The 17,428-nt window shown below is 46.6% G+C and overlaps 5 protein-coding genes across 5 annotated transcripts; 3 read left to right on the forward strand and 2 right to left on the reverse strand.

Annotated features, from left to right (window-relative positions):
- The first annotated feature begins 5,165 nt into the window (after positions 1 to 5,165).
- F4822DRAFT_398212 (PLC-like phosphodiesterase) lies at positions 5,166 to 7,132 on the forward strand. Its single transcript, XM_051457680.1, has 4 exons — positions 5,166 to 5,931; positions 5,997 to 6,300; positions 6,356 to 6,651; positions 6,722 to 7,132. The coding sequence occupies exons 1-4, from the start codon at positions 5,722 to 5,724 to the stop codon at positions 6,779 to 6,781; spliced, it is 870 nt and encodes a 289-aa protein (XP_051315194.1). The 5' UTR covers positions 5,166 to 5,721; the 3' UTR covers positions 6,782 to 7,132.
- A 495-nt stretch (positions 7,133 to 7,627) lies between these two features.
- F4822DRAFT_199738 (putative iron reductase domain protein) lies at positions 7,628 to 9,479 on the forward strand. Its single transcript, XM_051453708.1, has 3 exons — positions 7,628 to 8,620; positions 8,671 to 8,858; positions 8,924 to 9,479. Exons 1-3 carry the CDS (start codon positions 7,748 to 7,750, stop codon positions 9,240 to 9,242), a joined length of 1,380 nt encoding a protein of 459 aa, XP_051315195.1. The 5' UTR covers positions 7,628 to 7,747; the 3' UTR covers positions 9,243 to 9,479.
- Positions 9,480 to 9,525: 46 nt separating this feature from the next.
- On the reverse strand, positions 9,526 to 11,634 carry F4822DRAFT_199745 (uncharacterized protein). Its single transcript, XM_051453710.1, has 3 exons — positions 11,148 to 11,634; positions 10,518 to 11,095; positions 9,526 to 10,463 (listed from the first exon to the last, which is right to left on the reverse strand). The coding sequence occupies exons 1-3, from the start codon at positions 11,556 to 11,558 to the stop codon at positions 9,716 to 9,718; spliced, it is 1,737 nt and encodes a 578-aa protein (XP_051315196.1). The 5' UTR covers positions 11,559 to 11,634; the 3' UTR covers positions 9,526 to 9,715.
- Position 11,635: 1 nt separating this feature from the next.
- On the forward strand, positions 11,636 to 15,107 carry F4822DRAFT_199741 (uncharacterized protein). Its single transcript, XM_051453709.1, has 3 exons — positions 11,636 to 12,144; positions 12,195 to 12,870; positions 12,924 to 15,107. The coding sequence occupies exons 1-3, from the start codon at positions 11,844 to 11,846 to the stop codon at positions 14,836 to 14,838; spliced, it is 2,892 nt and encodes a 963-aa protein (XP_051315197.1). The 5' UTR covers positions 11,636 to 11,843; the 3' UTR covers positions 14,839 to 15,107.
- F4822DRAFT_199732 (kinase-like domain-containing protein) lies at positions 15,107 to 17,291 on the reverse strand. Its single transcript, XM_051453707.1, has 3 exons — positions 16,861 to 17,291; positions 16,589 to 16,804; positions 15,107 to 16,536 (listed from the first exon to the last, which is right to left on the reverse strand). Exons 1-3 carry the CDS (start codon positions 17,179 to 17,181, stop codon positions 15,376 to 15,378), a joined length of 1,698 nt encoding a protein of 565 aa, XP_051315198.1. The 5' UTR covers positions 17,182 to 17,291; the 3' UTR covers positions 15,107 to 15,375.
- Between the last annotated feature and the right edge of the window lie 137 nt (positions 17,292 to 17,428).

A 17,428-nucleotide genomic window follows, 5' to 3' on the forward strand; every position in this document is an offset into this window, starting at 1 on the left:
GGTGAACCTCCATGGTTGTACTTAATTCATCTACGCTAAGATCTCATCTACTTCATTGTCCCCACCACCTAAACGAGTGTTTATTCATGCTATTATCTCCAAATCGAATTGACGTCGCCTCTCCTATAACCGGCGCAGTGTAAGCTGGAGACTTGGGGTAGCGTATCTCCACAAACAACCATATCTTACTCAGTCACTCATGCAATGGAAATAGACGCACGTCCGCAGCCGAGTGTCGTCTTTTACATCTCCGACGCACCATTCTGACAGCTAGAGCGGTCAGCATGAAGAATGCCTACTTCCCAAACGATGTCCCCCCTATGTATCGAGATTCTTGAGGCCTTCTGGTAGTTACTATGCTTGGCGACCACGGCATGTTCCGATCTGCTACTATAAAAGGCGCGAATGCAAGAACCAATCGCAATCAACATAGCATATCTACCTACTAAGCATGTATCTAGACGCCGTCCCGTGAAACTAAGTGGCAAACCTACCTAGGTAGGCAAGTATATCAGGACGAACTGTGAAATATAGGGTGCTAAGCCTCATATTGTATGGAAGAAGCACCCTCAAGACCCTGATCCGGGCAAAGAGCCTCAACGCAGGTAGTCTATTGAAAACTCGGTAGAGTTTTCCATCAATCATCTCGCAGCTTGCGGGCTAGTTAAGCACCATCTAGCTTGTCCTGCTTGTTATGGCGCCTACTTCATCTAGGCCAGTTGTAGCAACGGTATTAGAGATCACCAACTAATAAAGAAGCTTGTGTATCCACCCAAAGCAACCAGGTCACCGGTCATCATTAGCCTCGCTTCTTCATCCAGCTATGGTAATCATGTGTTCAACATAATGAGTAGTCGTTGAAAGGGCAGCTTTCGCCTCCTTGAAAACTCGAATACACTCACTATAACTTAGCCCCTGCACATACTAGCACTACGAGCCTCAATATGACAGAAATACTGGAATTAAATCCTCTTCTATACACCTAAAATTGTAGTACATGCATAGTGTATAGACACTCATTTGGTTGATATCTCGCTCCTCCTACACCTTCAGAGTGCATTGATTATATAAAAACATCGTTAAGCCTGCAACCTTCAGTCAGACGTAGAAGTGCGCAAATGCGCATCGCCATCGGCTCTAGTCTTCCACTAAAATAAGGAGCATCTTATGCAATGAGATTGATCGATCAGAAGGGACACATGTATCAAGACTCGTTGAACTCTGAATCTTTCTATGGACTCAAGGCTACCTCCCAAGCGTTAGCCGTATGTACCCCAAGAGTATCCTTGGCGCTGGGTACACTCAGCTCTCATATATTTCTATCCAAGGTTATACCCCGGATAGCTGCTAAGAAAACTACCCCACGTGCCACATCTTGGTTAACTCCGTTGATCCGGGATCTGGTAGATCATCTGGGCTATGACGAGAGGATTACATCAACTCCAGCCCTCATTAATCTGGGGACCAGCGAGTATCTAACGCGAGTTCACCTAGCTCACCTTTGCTATTTCCACAATGATATAACAGATACTCGATATGTGCGGTCTATATCCATATTTATAGCCCCGATATACCTAGATCATCTCACTGTTTTATAGCACCTAAAACATAACCCCTGGGTTGCTTACATCCCGTTCTCTAGCTTCATTCTCCTAAGACTTAGTGCTTCATAAGGGCATTCTATACATTTCCGTCAAGACAGAAGAAATACCATAGTTGTCAGTTACTAGCTGCAAGACAGGGATTTTGTAGGCAATTTGCCTGGTAACCTCTGGTAACTTGCTCATACAAATCATATCTACTGGTATCCTAGTATTAATCCCGGCGGTGCAGCATGGATTTTCTAGGATATATTGTTAACGTCCAATAACTTGATCGATTTAGGAGAGCAAAGGTCGCCTCTTCATACTACATGTATGCGATAATGTCATGTCTTCTGCCAGCATTGTTTCTTAAATTATTTGTGCACTTTATTTTCACTCATTTAAGAACGATCCATCAAAATACCAAGGCCCCTATTTTGAATGTGACGTACCCAGTAACTGCGTGTCCAAAACATTACACCGGCTAGCCCTCAGTTAGTAGATATTTTACTTATAAGCACTATCCAGCCATACAGTAAAACAATATTCTAGTGATACAACTTATGAAGAAGTTAGGCCAACTAAACTCTGAAGATGAGGTGTTTTCCAAAGCCGAACCTCTTAACCTAGACTGAAATAAAGTTTAGCCATCCCGCGGTCGCCGCAGACCTACTCGCGATCTTGAGCAAAACTAAGCCTTAGTGCAAATCAACTTGAATCGGTCTCCATTCCGAGGAGTATTCTCTCACAGCAGGACAGCGATTCGCGGATAAGATAGACTAACCTATAACTAGGTCAGCTTATTATATACCTGTTAATGTAGTCGTCTTTGCTAAGACATGTAGGCCCTTCACGACTACTCCATCCGCCTTTAGTCCGCCACATTGGCAGAATTGAGGAATCACAGGTCCTAGATTATAGTAAAAACCCCCAATAGCATGTGCTCCGGGCCATTTTCCCATAACAATGGTGAGCTCCAGTATCCTAGACCTGACGGTGCTTACCGTAGTGATATACGCAGAGTAGCCGCGCGTCGTTATGAACGTTACAACCCTATTTACCAGAAGGTATTCGAAAGACTATTCAAATTGAAGTAGCACTTGATACTTCTCGATGCCGCTAACAGAATGATCACCTGGGATCTAGATAGGATCTATCGCGATCTTTCTATCCGTTCTCAGTATCGTCGTCGCCGGAGTCTAGAGCGATTACTAGATAGATAGAAATCATACTAAGAAAATCCAACAAGACTAAACCTACACTATAAAAAGAGTAAACCCATGGGAACCTTGATAAAGTACCAAAATTTAGTAGGGTTAGCAAAAGAAGAACCACATTATCCCCCTGGTTTACCAGGGGTCATCCTTTAGTATGCAGGAACATAGTCTTACCACCTGGCTAATGCCGCCTGTATGCCTCCTCTAGCCGTTCCTGCAGCATTTACAGCCTCAGCATCACCTTCCCGCCCGGTCACCCTGGTATGTTGTATCTGATGAGTCGCGAGGCTCTACATTCATTGATAATAGAAAGAAAAATATCTGCAATGTGAGATAGATATCTACGTGAACTATTATCCTGTTGACTCGGAAATCTTGGACGAGCTCGGCGACCCCGAAGCCTTAATTTACATACTTGCCTGGGTATATTGTCTCTAAAGCTTCCCTTTCCCGTCAATATAGGGTTTGCAGCCATCTCCACGTCTCAATGTCCCCGTCACACGACGAAGGAATAGCCTTAGACCCTATATCAGTAGCGTGGCCGCGACAACCCCCCGGGCCCCTTTGCTCGGGACGATCTAGACTATAACGGGGAACGACGCTTATCACGATATGTTAAGTACTTACCATCCCTCCGGAGCAGAACTTCCGGTACACCAACAACACCAGTCTCTACCTTAGGTAGGGGTTCTCACCACCAAGGAACTCCGCTTTGCCGGTTGTACATACCACCGAGTTAGCGGAGTCAGGTACATCACGTAGACATAGATCGCCCACTAAACAGATTTCCTTTCGCCTAGTGACTTTCTAGCATAGTCCCCTCGAGTCTGATGAGCAGATCCCCAAATTAGTAGCGAGTTGAGGTAGCCACGTCCCCGCTCACCCCTAACCCCCTTCTACATCCGGGCAATTGACGTCTTCAATGACTGCGCCTTTTCTCTATAGCATGGGACATCGTCTCGTTTAGGTCCCCGGAGGATCGCCGACTGCTGCAATGCAATCTACATTGTCAGATTTGGCTTTGGGAGATCTAGCTAACATAGTAGCTACTTAAGTACCCCTGTACTTTATGGCCTAGGGTATGATCTGGCATTAGATCTCTACCTATGACGGAGATTATGAATCATTATTGTCTTGACTTACTTGGCGAAGATAGACAGAAACCGCACTCACACCCCTCTACCTGCAAACAGGAAGGCCCCTATCGGATTCCTTGTAGTCGGTGTCGTCGGCGCTGCTTGGAATGGCAGTCATGTTACTTACGTACCCCCTAAATGATGTTAGTAAGACGGGAGGAATCGGTGATAACGTCACTTGGCGATTCAAACGCCGGCGGAAGGAAATGCGGGAAGTCGGCATGTGAGGCCCTTCGGTGCCAGGGTAAGCACATGACTAAAGTACTGGTAATTTCCTTGCGGGAGCACCTTTGAGAGAATGAAAGAATCTTAAAATAGATGGTAATAGGGGATTCTCTTACGTATTTTCGTTGAAATAGCGAATAGATTTTTGGTGTTTCTGTGCGAAACCGGAATTCGGCGGATATCAAAACTCAAGCTTTTAGGTATGCCAGCGTTATGTCAAATGGTAATAAACCGCTAGAAGCCTCTGAATGCAACATAATCGCCCACGTTCCTTTCCCCTCGCTCGTGATGTTTGGTTTACTGGTAACTAGTAAGATGTAAGATACTACAACGTAATAAATCACAACGCTGGTACTTTCGAAGGCTCTAGGTTCCACTGTTGAGCGGTTAGTTGTTCCAGACCCAACATTCCCTCCTTACCCCTTATTTAACTTCCAACTTCAATTTCAACTGACTAAACACCACCGTACGAGATTATATACACACTTATAGTCAGACAATCTCAGAAAAGAAATTAGATGTTGAAGATGAATTAAACTTTAGGATTAAGTACGATACTGTAAGCCGACGAGTCCCGCTTATTCCCGTTCAAGCGCCGGAATACTTTTGACCAATCACAACTCAAGAGCTGACCAATCTGGGAAAGGTTTCAATGCACCTTCCCCTGTAGCTACCCACTAATCAAGGCACTCAACACGCCCAGAATGCTGGTTTAGCGGCTTTGACTGGCTATTAATTCGCTTACTGCTGTCGCACTCGCTGTCCGGTACCTGGCCACTCAATAACCATACCCATGACATTGGTGGTCATTTCTTATTACCACAGGCCTTAAGAGGCGCCGTGTGATGATCAATGTGGGCTAATAGGCGAGACCTAGATACTGTGAGGCATTCAGTGGCGCTAAAGTCCCAGTGGAGTTAGTTGAGCTTCAATACTCGAGTTTGCCTTGGGGTGTGTCCGAGTTAAAGAACTTATTAATAGTATCTCTCGGTGACCACGATAAAACGGCCTCAATCGTGCCGAGAGATCCAGAGCCGCGACGTCGTTTTGTCCTGCCTGAATTGGAAAGTAGATCTGATCTAGAGGCAATACAACGGCGTAATAACAAGGAAATGCGCGTCGGTGTTGCAAGGAAGGCGGGGAGCCCCTGTCGTCGTGGGCCGCGCGAGAGATCCTATTCGATCCTCAGACATGCCAAAACCAAATACAGCAGGTCTCCTCTCACACTCGGGGATGCCCGCCCACATGTCGCAGGCACATGTTGAAAAGGAGCCTTGATAATGTTTTGTTCTTGGATGAAAGAGTCTTGGGACCCCTGGTCATTCTTCGTACAAATCCTATTGGCGTACCTTTTTGTTCCCCTTGCAATGCCTTTATGCGACCCAAACAATTCCTATTTAATAATCGCGACCGCGCTGTAATGAGGATGGATGGGTATTGCGATGAACTAAAGTTCACTCGGGCCAGTATTAGAAAATATTTAATTCTTGTATATACTTCATATACATACCTCTTAATTATCCCCTAATTTATTTTCGCATTAATAGAAACAGTTACACAATGCGCTACAACATCGCTTTTTCGGCGCTTGCCCTTGCGGCAGGGTCTTTCGCAGCGGATTGTAACGGCCATGCTGAGCTCTGCGACAGAAAGTACAGCAATGTCACTTTCGCGGGAGCTCACGATTCCCCATTCGTCGGAAATGGACCTTCCGATGACCAATTTACATCTCCGACAGAACAACTAGATCTGGGTGTGCGATTTTTTGAAGTAAGCTCTATTGAATCTGAGGGTGAAATTAAAATGAAAAGAAAATTTCTAACATTGCTTTTCAGTCGCAAACCCATGATAAGGACGGGACGATCCAGCTATGCCACACGTCGTGCATCTTAAAAGATGCGGGTACCCTGCAGGATTACCTGTCTAGCATTAAGACATGGGTAGATAATCACGCAAACGAGATTATTACGCTACTTATAACAAACGGCGACTCTATCGACATCACCAAGTATGACGACGTATTTAAGGCATCTGGACTAGATAGCTACGTCTTCACGCCCGATGGCCAACTCGGTCTGGATGACTGGCCGACTTTGGGAGATTTGATTTCGAGCGGTAATAGAGTGGTGGTGTTCATGGGTATGAACAGTTTTTGATGGATACGTATGTGATCAGAAATACTAATAAGATGCAGACTACCACGCCGACGTATCTAAAGTGCCCTACATTTTAGATGAATTCACGTATTGGTTCGAAACACCGTTTTCTCCGACGGAGGACAACTTCATTCAGTGCGATATTGACAGACCGTCGGGTGCTTCAGCCGATGGCCGGATGTTCTTAGCAAACCACAACCTCAACATTGAGATCCTACCGGACGTTTTAATCCCAGACCCGCTTGACGCAGCCGACACCAACTCGATAGCGTCAATCACTTCTCAGACCGACATCTGCGTGAAAAACTACGGACGCAACCCGAATGTGGTTTTGGTGAGTACCTTACCCGACCGTGGCTTGGACTGTTTCGGCAAGGATAGGCAGTGCTAACAAGATGCCGCAGCTTGACTTTGTGAGCGAGGGTGACACGATAAAGGCACAGGACCAACTGAACGGATTTTAGATCTTTGAAAGATGAAATGGGAAGATGGGGTATTATTTACGATTGTGATGATAATATGTATTATTTATTTGCGCCGCCATTTGCGGACTGGTATCTGAGGATATATTGAGGGATCAATGTATATACTTTTTTGCTTTTGAGATAGACTCGTTGCAACCGTGTCGATACAATTAAGAGAACTGTCTCTAGCTGAAGATCTTGTACCCATATGTCAAGGATACATGCCACTCCGATTGTCCACAATGGAGGTACGTTTATAAAAGCAATTTATATGCAGCGACGCCACTTCGGAAGACAACCAGCAAGCTACAGAAACAGTGGTAAAGAAATGAAATAATTGATACGACTGGCCCATACAGAAAAAAGCCAAGTCAAGAAGCCACGCTCAGGCAGATCAAGTTGCAAATGCATAGATCTCAAATCTTCAACATATAAGTGGTTCAAAATAGCCAATCGAATATGATCAACTAAAAATATCTATTCTTCAGCAATAGGGACCACTGTAGGGCGGCAGTCCGGCAGTTCGGCAGGGTTTACAGGAACCCGGGCGGCTGGCGATCCCCCAAGCCGCCATCACAGCCAATCAATATCTTTGCATTGCCAGGAACTTCTATGGGTAAGCCAATCAGCGTTCTGAACGCATTGACGAAATAGATACACTTTAGTTTGCCGCCGGGTTGCTCCAATGGCTTGGCACATCACGGTGCTTTTGAGCTGAGGGCGCATATGTTGTGTGTCGTGACTTTATTTAAGAGGTAGATTACTGGCACGGGGGAAATGAAGTATAGAATTAATTAGTATCTGTCGCATCTCTGTGCTTTCTTTTCAATATCACCAGCGTCCTATTTCTTTTTTTCCTTGCTCTTGTCTTGGCACGAAGCGTATGATATTTTCTTGGTCTAATATAGAACACATTTGATTTGGTGTTGACACTTTATAATATTTTGATAATATTGTCGCGGAATCATGAAGGCTTTTAGTGTGCTCAGCCGGCTGGGCCTGGCATCTATTTTTTCTTCATTTGTTGTCTCGTCACAAGTACAGGATGCCAGCAGCACCTCATCAGACACGACCGCAGGCTCGGTCTTCATCACTCCAGCGAAGGACCTGGCATTTGCACTCAATGTGCCCGATAACTCCACTACCGATATTTATTTTTCTTTTATGATGCCAACGGGTATCAGCTGGGGCGCCATTGGTCTCGGTTCGAATCACATGGCCGGCGCCTTGATACTGTTAGTATACCCATCAGCATCCGGCAACAATGTGACATTATCACCACGTCTTGGCTCAGGCCACACTGAACCTGTTTACACACCCGATATCAAGATAGAGGCGCTTTCAGGGACCGGTCTCAATAATGATACGTACACCTTTAACGGACGATGTAGCAGCTGTCGTTCATGGCTAGACGGATCCGGGAAGATCGACGTCAAGAGTACAACACAAAATATGCTCTACGCCACGGGCGAGGATGATAATAACCTAAAGAGCGACTCATTCGAGGCTCCTTTAAAAATGCATTATAATTACGGTACTTTTACGATGGATATGGTACACGCGACAGGCCCCGCAGGTGTCCCGATAATCGACACGGCGGAAGACAGCAAGCTCGTCGCTACCGTACAGGGCCTCTCAAAAGAGGGGAAGAAGGACGTAAAAGCCATGATGCATGCGATCATCATGGTACTCACTTTTGTCGGATTATACCCATTTGGCGTTTTTGTTCTTCGTTTGGGGAGTTGGGTTCGTTGGCATGGTATCAATCAGGCCTTTGCTTTCGTCCTTACTATTATCGGATCAAGTCTTGGGTTCTCGATCAGCGGGACTTATAATAGGGTATGTTAGCAATATCGGAACGTGAAGGGGTATATACTAATTGTTCGCAGTCCAAGAAATTCAATACCGCTCATCAAGTTATCGGCATTCTCATCTTCATTTTCATTTTCGCGCAGTTTGCTATAGGCTTCTTGAATCATCGCAAGTTCAAGCAGACGCAGCAGAAAACCAAGATGGCTCCTATCCACGTGTGGATGGGTCGTGTGATCATCATCATGGGAGTCATTAACGGATTCCTGTAAGTTCCTCACATAAAGTCCGTCGCGCCAGGAAAACTCATTACTAACAAGGCCAAAAACTTAGTGGCTTCCCTCTCGCTCAATCGTCGCAGTTCAACTACGTCCTCGCGGGCCTAGTCCTTTTCATCTTCCCAGGCATGCTGCTCATCCTTGTCGTGAAGAGATTCCTACAAAAGCGATGGGAAAAGAGAAAGAACCAACCGAACGGATACGATCTCGAGCCATGGCTACAGACCAATAATCAGGCAGGTAACGGGAGCGCTCAAGAAATACCGGGGCAGAATGCGAGCATACCAGGTATGGCTTCGTATGCTCCGTATCAGGCAAATGGCATGAAGACGGTCGACCTTGGGCCTCCCCAGAACACTCGAGAGTATGTATAAGAGATGAAGGTCTAAGTGTTGGGTGTAGTTGGTTGATTAAGCTGTGTGGCGTTGGGACAGGTGCATGGTCTAGGCGTTCTAGTTTCACTGGCATTGGGGTAGGAATTCTGGCATAACGATGAAACTAGCCCGACGATGAGGTAGTGCGTAATAAAATGAGAATCAATGTTAAATAACATCAACCAGGGCGTTGACTTGTCATCGGAATCCCTAGGGAATCAGGTTGCATCCCAATTGATCGATCCTTAAGGCCGAATATGCAGACGTCGAAAGGGGCCGAGCGGGACAAAGAATTGGTCATGGCACCGCACTGGTCATTCCGAATGATAATATATATATGATAAAATTTTCTAGGCTCCTAATAAGTATGTAACTCTTCCATGGGCTGATAATGGTGTTAAGTCCCTTCCCGGCACTTCGACTTCGATGCATATGTTGGCCTGAAAATTAAACCGTTTCTTATACCCTATCTATTAGGACTTTGAGACGAAAAATTGATGATACCCTTCCAACGGTTTCACAACTTTACGCAGCATCTCCTGCCTCCATCGGCCGGGCCGTGTAGCCACAAGACACCACCCGACAGCAGATGCATAATCCGGACCTTCCTCCCCTTCTACCTCTTGAAGCCAGTCCAAAGCCGCGGCTAAGTCTAATGTGAATTTGACTGCCTCATCGTCTACCGATGGAAACTTTTTCCGACACGGTTGGTCTTCTAAAAGTCTCCCAAAGCAGAGCTCTAAAAGAACGATACCTAACTGACGAAGAGATTTGGTTATGTCCTCGTCGGATTGTGTCTGACCGCCTCTTGCCGCAAGATCGCTGTATACTAGGTGGGGTCGGTCCAGCGCGTATGTCCCTGGCTCAGCGGGATCCATCATAAATGTAATGTCAGACTTAGCCCAGGAAACACTAAGCCATGGGGTGTTAAGCAGTTGAAGAAATGAAGATGATAGAATAAAGGATAGAGCTAGGCGTTGTCGGCGATTAGGGGGTTTTGAGATTTGTCCTCGGAAAATTTGGTCAAGTGTTATCGAGTTAAATGTCGCGGCATTTTTGTCGGAGACTTTATAAACATAGTATCGGCAATCTTCATGGGGAAGATAGCCGTAGCAAGAAGCTGTGACGTCGTTCAGCGAGTCGCAAAGATTTTCTATTGGTTTCGTGGTTGGTTCGGGAAGTGTTGCTATCCCCGTGTTAAGGGTTACCGATGGAGCTGGCCTTATTGACGGTTAACTCGAGACCAGATATGCATGCATAATAATCAGAACTTACCTATGCGTCACCATTGTTGTCGTCGTCGTCTTCATACTAGACTTTAACGCTGATTTCCTCGGCAGTTTTACTGCACTGGGAGGTTGGTGAGGGTCCGCTGCTTGGAACGCGACATTCTTGCTCTTATTCCTCACCGCTTCGGGCGCCAGCTCGTCTTCTTCCGTTATCTTAGTTTCTCGTATCCTCCATTTCGAATCTTCTGCTTTAGCAAATAATAACTTGAAATCGGAAGTTTTAGTCTCTCGGTGTTGAAGCAGTAATCTCGTAGAATGTTGTCCTTGGCAAGAACATTGCCATGCAGTAGCAAGAGCCTCGAAAAGCCTATTGGCGTTTACCCAGAAGTTGCATATGGCAGAGTCGATCGCGGATGCGACTGTGTTCGCTTGTCTTTCTTGGAGGAGTTGTGTTTCCTTGTCGCTAATTCCTAGCAGCTGCTCCAGGCTCTTATTGCATTCACTGAGCTCCTTAAATAGATTATTCCGTGCGCTTTCGCCGTTACTAAACTTGATCTTATAAGCTTGGTATTCCAATCCAGTCTTCGTCATGACGTTGTTCAATCGTTCCTTAGTTGATAGTTTCTAGAGACTCGTGTGAGATGATGCCTCCTTTCATAAGACCACTTCAACGTACCGGTGCCTTTAGGCTCTTGGTGATAGTATTGGAGTCGAGTGCGAGCTCGTGTATTAACCCCTTCATCACGCCGTCCATATTTTCGATACAATCCATATAGGCGTTGTGCGCATCCTTGAGCCTTGTCTTGAGGAGTTCTGATGTGGCTTCATCCTTCCAACTCGGTCCACCTGGGTTAGAAAGCATCTCTGTGATCTTCTCATCGTCGACGACCATGGGTAAGAGAAGTTGCTTCAAGTTCCCAGTATATACAAGCTTCTCACGTTCAAGACGGTTTCTGCATTGTCTGTGCTTTAACTTGATCTGATAGAATAGCCCCGCACGAGTCGCAACCTCTCTATATCTGTCAAGGGCCTCTATCGCGAGTGGAAAGGCTCCAAGCACCAGGCCAGCCACCTCGATTCCCGACATCTTTTGGAAATGCGAAACGACGCGCCAACAAACATTGATGAAGTTGGAAGCGCTCAGCTCAGCCTGGTGAGCTGATGAGGGGTATTCTATCTAGAGGATTCCTTACAGGGATTTATATCGTCATCCGCCAATCAGATAGAGCGAATCCTGTCAGCTCCTGCACGCCACCCACTGATAACCCCTCACCAGACTGAGTGACGGCGATCGTAGAGTCTGCGACAAAAACATACTCTAAGGTTTCCCAAGTATGCGCTCGCCATCAATGAGCACCCGCCGTATACAGCCATGGCTACAGATCCGGGCTTGGACGGTGAGGAGAGTATTTCGAGCAAATGTCACAACCTAATAAGAAAGTTGAACGACCTAATAGACTTACTTAAAGAGAAGGAAGCGACCGACGGAGTAGTAGTAACTCCGACGTCAGTATCTGATGTTCTCGATAGATTTTCGCTCTGGTGTGGAAATCTAGGGGCTCTGCACAAGCCGACCAAGAAATTATCTTTAGATCAGCGATTAGCAGATGCTCCAGATGTGAAAGACCAGATTCTAGTCAATATTGACGATTTTAATGAAGCCATAGAAGATCGTGAGTTTTCAAAATCCGCACATTGTCTCATCATACTCACGAAGATACAGTCTCCGGAATCATCTTGGGCGACAATCCAAACCGCGAGATATCATCCAACGACGATTATGACGATTTAAATGACGATGGTGGGGCAGGTCTTCACGACGACGACGACCCGCCGATGGACGAAGCCCATATGAATCTAGAACTGATGGCAGAGGCAATGAGGTCGCTATTCCAACTTGGCGTCCTTGTTCGAAAATCTGGGCCTCGCGACCGGTTCCAAAAGGCGCTACAGCAATCCACAATTAGTTACCCGGAATTCTTCGATGTAAACTACGTTGAGCAGAAATATTCAAAACTATATAAAGCTGAGGATCGACGATTGTCAACCCGCCTGGGGTCCGCTAATGCTAAACGGCGGCAATTCATGACATACTGTCGCGAGCACAAGGCTCGCCTAGATGCCCACGATGATGATGATGCGCCAGTCATACGCGATGGGGCGACGGAAAAATTATCAAGTAAAGCGACGACTTTCATTCAAAACACCGAATCTGGAGCAACGGAACCTATCACTGGGGAGGAGGACGATGCGATCTCAATTATGACGGCGACAACCACGTTCAATTCAGATACGAAGCTCAAGCTACCGAGCCTTGCGGAGGTTTCATCGGGTGAAGATTCTTTCGAATGTCCCATTTGCTTCACTCTTCAGTCCATTGAAACTGAGAAGTCATGGAAGTCAGTTATAACCATTGTCAACTCGTGAGGTTAGCATTCTAACATGAACATAGGATACATGCCTTTCGGGACCTCAAAGCATACATCTGCACAGTTGGAGGAACAGAATGTAACTCATTATTTTTTGGTGACCGCAACGCCTGGTTTGAACACGAGCTACAGAACCATCGGTCCCGTTACAACTGCACTTTATGTGATCGGAAAGGCTTTCAATCTAAAGCCTCCTTCATGGAGCATATCTCCTCCACACATGGCTCTTTTCCGCAAGACCAATTATCCGCATTGGCTGACGCTAGTTGTGTGATACCATCCCTATTTAACGCCCGGGATTGTCCCTTCTGCGATGATTGGGCCTCAGTACTGCAGCAGAGGCAAAATACCAAGGGAAAGAGGGTCGACAACGGCATCATACAAGATGTCTTCGTGCCAGCGGCGAAATTTAAGAGGCACGTAGCCACTCATCAAGAACAGCTAGCTATTTTTGTTGTCCCTAGATCGAGCGACCCGGATGCAGATGAAAACGTGGGAAGCGACAGCACCACCGCTAGATTAGAGGAACAGTTTCCCATTGATGCATCTGGTAGTGGGGAAAATAGCGACATGGACGAACTACCCAACCCCGGAGATACGCCATTTGACACTAAAACTTATGTTCGAACTACGACAAGTGTTCCCTCTGACACTCAAAGTGCGTTTAGCGATATCGATGTCGAGAACAACGATGATGCGGTAGACGACGAGGCGTCGGGGGACCCCACCGCCGAAGCCAGACCAGATCCATTCCCGAGCAAAGACGCGGATGAAGGGGTTCCCACCGTAACAGAAGATGAATTCAACTACATCACATCCGATGATCTCGAGCAACATGGCTTCCCCAAGGATGACGATAAACCTACTACCAATTCTGACCCCGACCCTGCCCCTGCCCCTGATCCCGACGTTTTGCGCATTAAAATCGGCGACCGCGTCCTCCTATACAACTTCCCAGCGTACAGTATCGGTGATGGGAAATTGCGTGTTATAGACCTTCGGAACCAAATAGGGCGAAGATTGCAGCTCGACGTCGCACGGACGCACCTCCTTGGTATGTCATACAAAGGGCGCGAGTTAGAAAACAATGACTACCCATTACGTAATTATGGTGTTAAGAACAACAGTATAATCGATGTCGTGTTACCAAAAGCTCCGTTTCTAGAGGACTTATCCGAGGAGGATAGTCCGAGTCTTAAATCCGAAAACTCAAACGACGGTGGGCCTAAGACTACAGAGCCGCCAGAGACCATCAACCGTACTGAGATAGAAACAGAGGAAGCTAGAGAGAAACTGGGGGCAGAGAAGATACAAACAGAAACGGATACAGGGGAGGAGGGGGAATTAAATATTGAATCGACAGCACAGAAACGAAGACGAGAGAGAAGGAAAGAGAGATGGGAGAAAGGAAGACAAGAAGAGGAGGAGATACGGAGAGAGGAAGAGGCGCAAAGACAAAGACTGATGGAGAGAATGGCGCCGCAAAATAAAGGAAAGATACCAAGGCACAGGAGATTAGATACATATAAATGGATAGGAAGCGATGAGGAGGGGGGAAGTGATGACACAAACCAGCCTGAGGGCGCGAGAAGTACGGGTAGTGGCTTGGATAGAGAAAATCCGGAAGCCGAACAGGTCCCTCCAAAAAAACCGCCCGCGGATTCGCCCGCATTGCGGGAGCTTGCTGCGCTCGAGAGAGACTTCAATACCAACTATCTGCCGCAATGCCAACAGTTCTCTGCGAACCCACCTGGCGACTACAAACAGCTCGAGAAGGAACACCGCCGGATTAGCGAGACCATTATGCAAGAGATCCTGTTGAAACTTGATGGTATTGAAACGGAAGGTATTCCTGAAGTGAGAGCAAGGAGGAAAGGGCTCGTAGCTTATGTCCACACTGCTCTCAAGGACATTGACAAGCACTTGAGGAATATATAAGGCCCTGCCTGGCAAGTCTACCGGAGCTATAAGGAGGCATAGAAGGGAGCCTTCGTGGTAGCTAGTTGCGACCACTCTACGCAATAATGCTGTGAATTATCTATCGCCATTCCAGCTTAAATTGCAGCAAAAGTAGACCATTAGATAAGGGGTTCCATCAACTAGACATCTCAAAGATCTTCGCCAAATCCTTCTCAAGCTTACAGTGCTCTCCTGTCGGCTCAACCCTGTATCGGTACCGTTCTTATGACGCGCGGTGTTATCTTCGTTTCTAACACCGTTTGTCCCCTAGAATATAGTGTTTCGCCACATTTTACTCAGGCTCGAAGGGTCGCGGTCGCATTGACAAATCTCGGTTATAAAGCCCCTGACTTTTGAATGCATAAGTTACGAGGGGGCGGTTAAAATACGATACTTGAAATACGATTACATGAAAAATTTAAAAAAAGACCGTTCTAAAGGAGGAAGCCATTATATCTCGTACCAAGCGTCCCTTTACGCCTGACGCCCTTACGGCTCACTGCCGTATTCTGTAAGTTAACGTGCTGCCGGATTATAATGCCACGTCTCACGAGCTTGTTTTCTGTTCCTAAGATAGTATTCTAAGGCCAGTCGTTGTGATTGCTCATGATATCCATACGGTGCTGGCTGCCCGTAGTAGACGGGCAATGGTGTCGGTGGCGGTGGTTGGCCATAGTAGAAGGGCGATAGTGCTGGTGGCGGTGGTAGTAGTGCTGGTGGTGGTGATTGTGGTGATGATGTCGATCGCCCGTCCCGACCAGGCGACGTGATTGCCCCTTCTATAATTAAACCACTAATTATATCCGCTACGGCTCGCAAATTTGCAGCTATAATTATATCGACATTCGCAGTCTCATCACTATTTCCTATTACTTCCGTATTAGATTGCGATGAACCTGGCATATATTCGGTTGTCTTGACGCAGCCGGGCTGCGACAACTGTGATTCGTAGTTTTCCAAGGTACCCCTCTCGTCGTCATCGGTATCAGGTTGGGGTTCTGGGCTTGGGCTACTATAAAGTCGGGGCTCGTGCAGTATCGCAGTTTCCGGTTCATCTTGCTCGTCTAGTCTAGCGGGCTGTCGGGCTGTCACCCACGATGATGACTGAGAGACTCGGGAAAAAGACGACGGGACATCAGCGGGGCCAGTTATTGTCCATTCTCCAGATGGCTCATCCGCATCTTCCACGCAGGGGAGACTTGTCGAGGAACTGACCTTCATAGACTGTAGTGGGAGTGGGGTGCTATTTGAAACTCCCAACAGCCATGGGTGCTTATTTGCTTGTGCTGCAGTAGGCCTAGTTGATGGTCTTGCCTTCATGAGGAGGCATAAGAAATCCATCGCGTTTTCGCTCGCCCCAACTGTTTCTAGTGGTTGGGAGGGGAATTGCAACGACCCTCTCAAGTATTCAAACATTTTCAACTGACTATTGCCAAACGTCGTTTGACACGTAAACATGTAGAAGGTAGTTTCCCCTAAGCACCAGATGTCGGCTTTGAAAGGGTCTGTATTTCTAACGTCTGCAGCAAACCCCGGTACAAGTTCAGGGGGCATGAATCCAGGGGTTCCTTTGGCAGTCGTAGATTCGACTTCCCCCTCGATTCTCTTACTAAGGCCAAGGTCACAAATTTTCACCCACCAGTCATCGCTTGGGGGCATGGTATTGATGAGGATGTTCTACACAACTGGTTAAATAGACGCTCATAGTGGTTTGGGGGGTAGAACTTACTGCTGGTTTTAAGTCGCGATGTGCGAAACCATTCTCATGCATGAAGAGCACTCCTTGGACAATTTGCCATGTGATGTCTTGAACCTGGCTCTCCGGTAACTTCCCGTGTCTTGCAAGGTAATTCCTCAAGTCGCCATTTTCGTGATACTCCATTGCGATATACAGCGTATCCGAGGCCTCAAACCAGCCAAAAGACTTAACGAAGAAACGCACAAACTATTTAGTTAGTAAGGTATAGCCTAGCGATTTCCATATGCACAACGCAAACTAACCTTTTCTTGGGAGAACTTTGCCAAAGCTTCCAGCTCACGTTGATAGTCACTCGTTCGTCCCTTTTGGCTCACGATATTTAACTCCTTTACTGCACGAAATTGGTAGGGTGTATGACTTCCTTCGACACTTTGCTCTAGCCATATGTTGCCGTACCCTCCTCGACCAAGTGGCTTTTTGCGTATCCATGCCTCTTTACGTGTCGATCGCCTATCGTGGGGTTTTTCGTGTACGGTTAACCTAGGAAAAGGTTCGATCTCAATGAGTTTTGTCTCTAGCCGTGAGTCTCTCACCAATTCCGGCACCGTTGCGAGGGTGGCCATTATGCACTACCCTCCCGAGATTATTAATGGACTGTCGGTGGTATGGTTTGAATCTGGGGCAATTTGAACGTGCCTACAGAGTATTATCAACAGATGACCTTAGATGATTCGATGCAAGTTTAAGTAAGATAAGGATGGAAAGAAGAATAAATACGTACCAACAGCTACCACACAGAGATCAAGCAACAGCGCGACAGGAGCTGAAACGTCTCCATGCCTAACCTAGATACCCAACCAAAATATATAT

Source organism: Hypoxylon trugodes, assembly GCF_022578975.1.
Source record: "Hypoxylon trugodes strain CBS 135444 unplaced genomic scaffold F4822scaffold_4, whole genome shotgun sequence".
Taxonomy (NCBI): domain Eukaryota; kingdom Fungi; phylum Ascomycota; class Sordariomycetes; order Xylariales; family Hypoxylaceae; genus Hypoxylon; species Hypoxylon trugodes.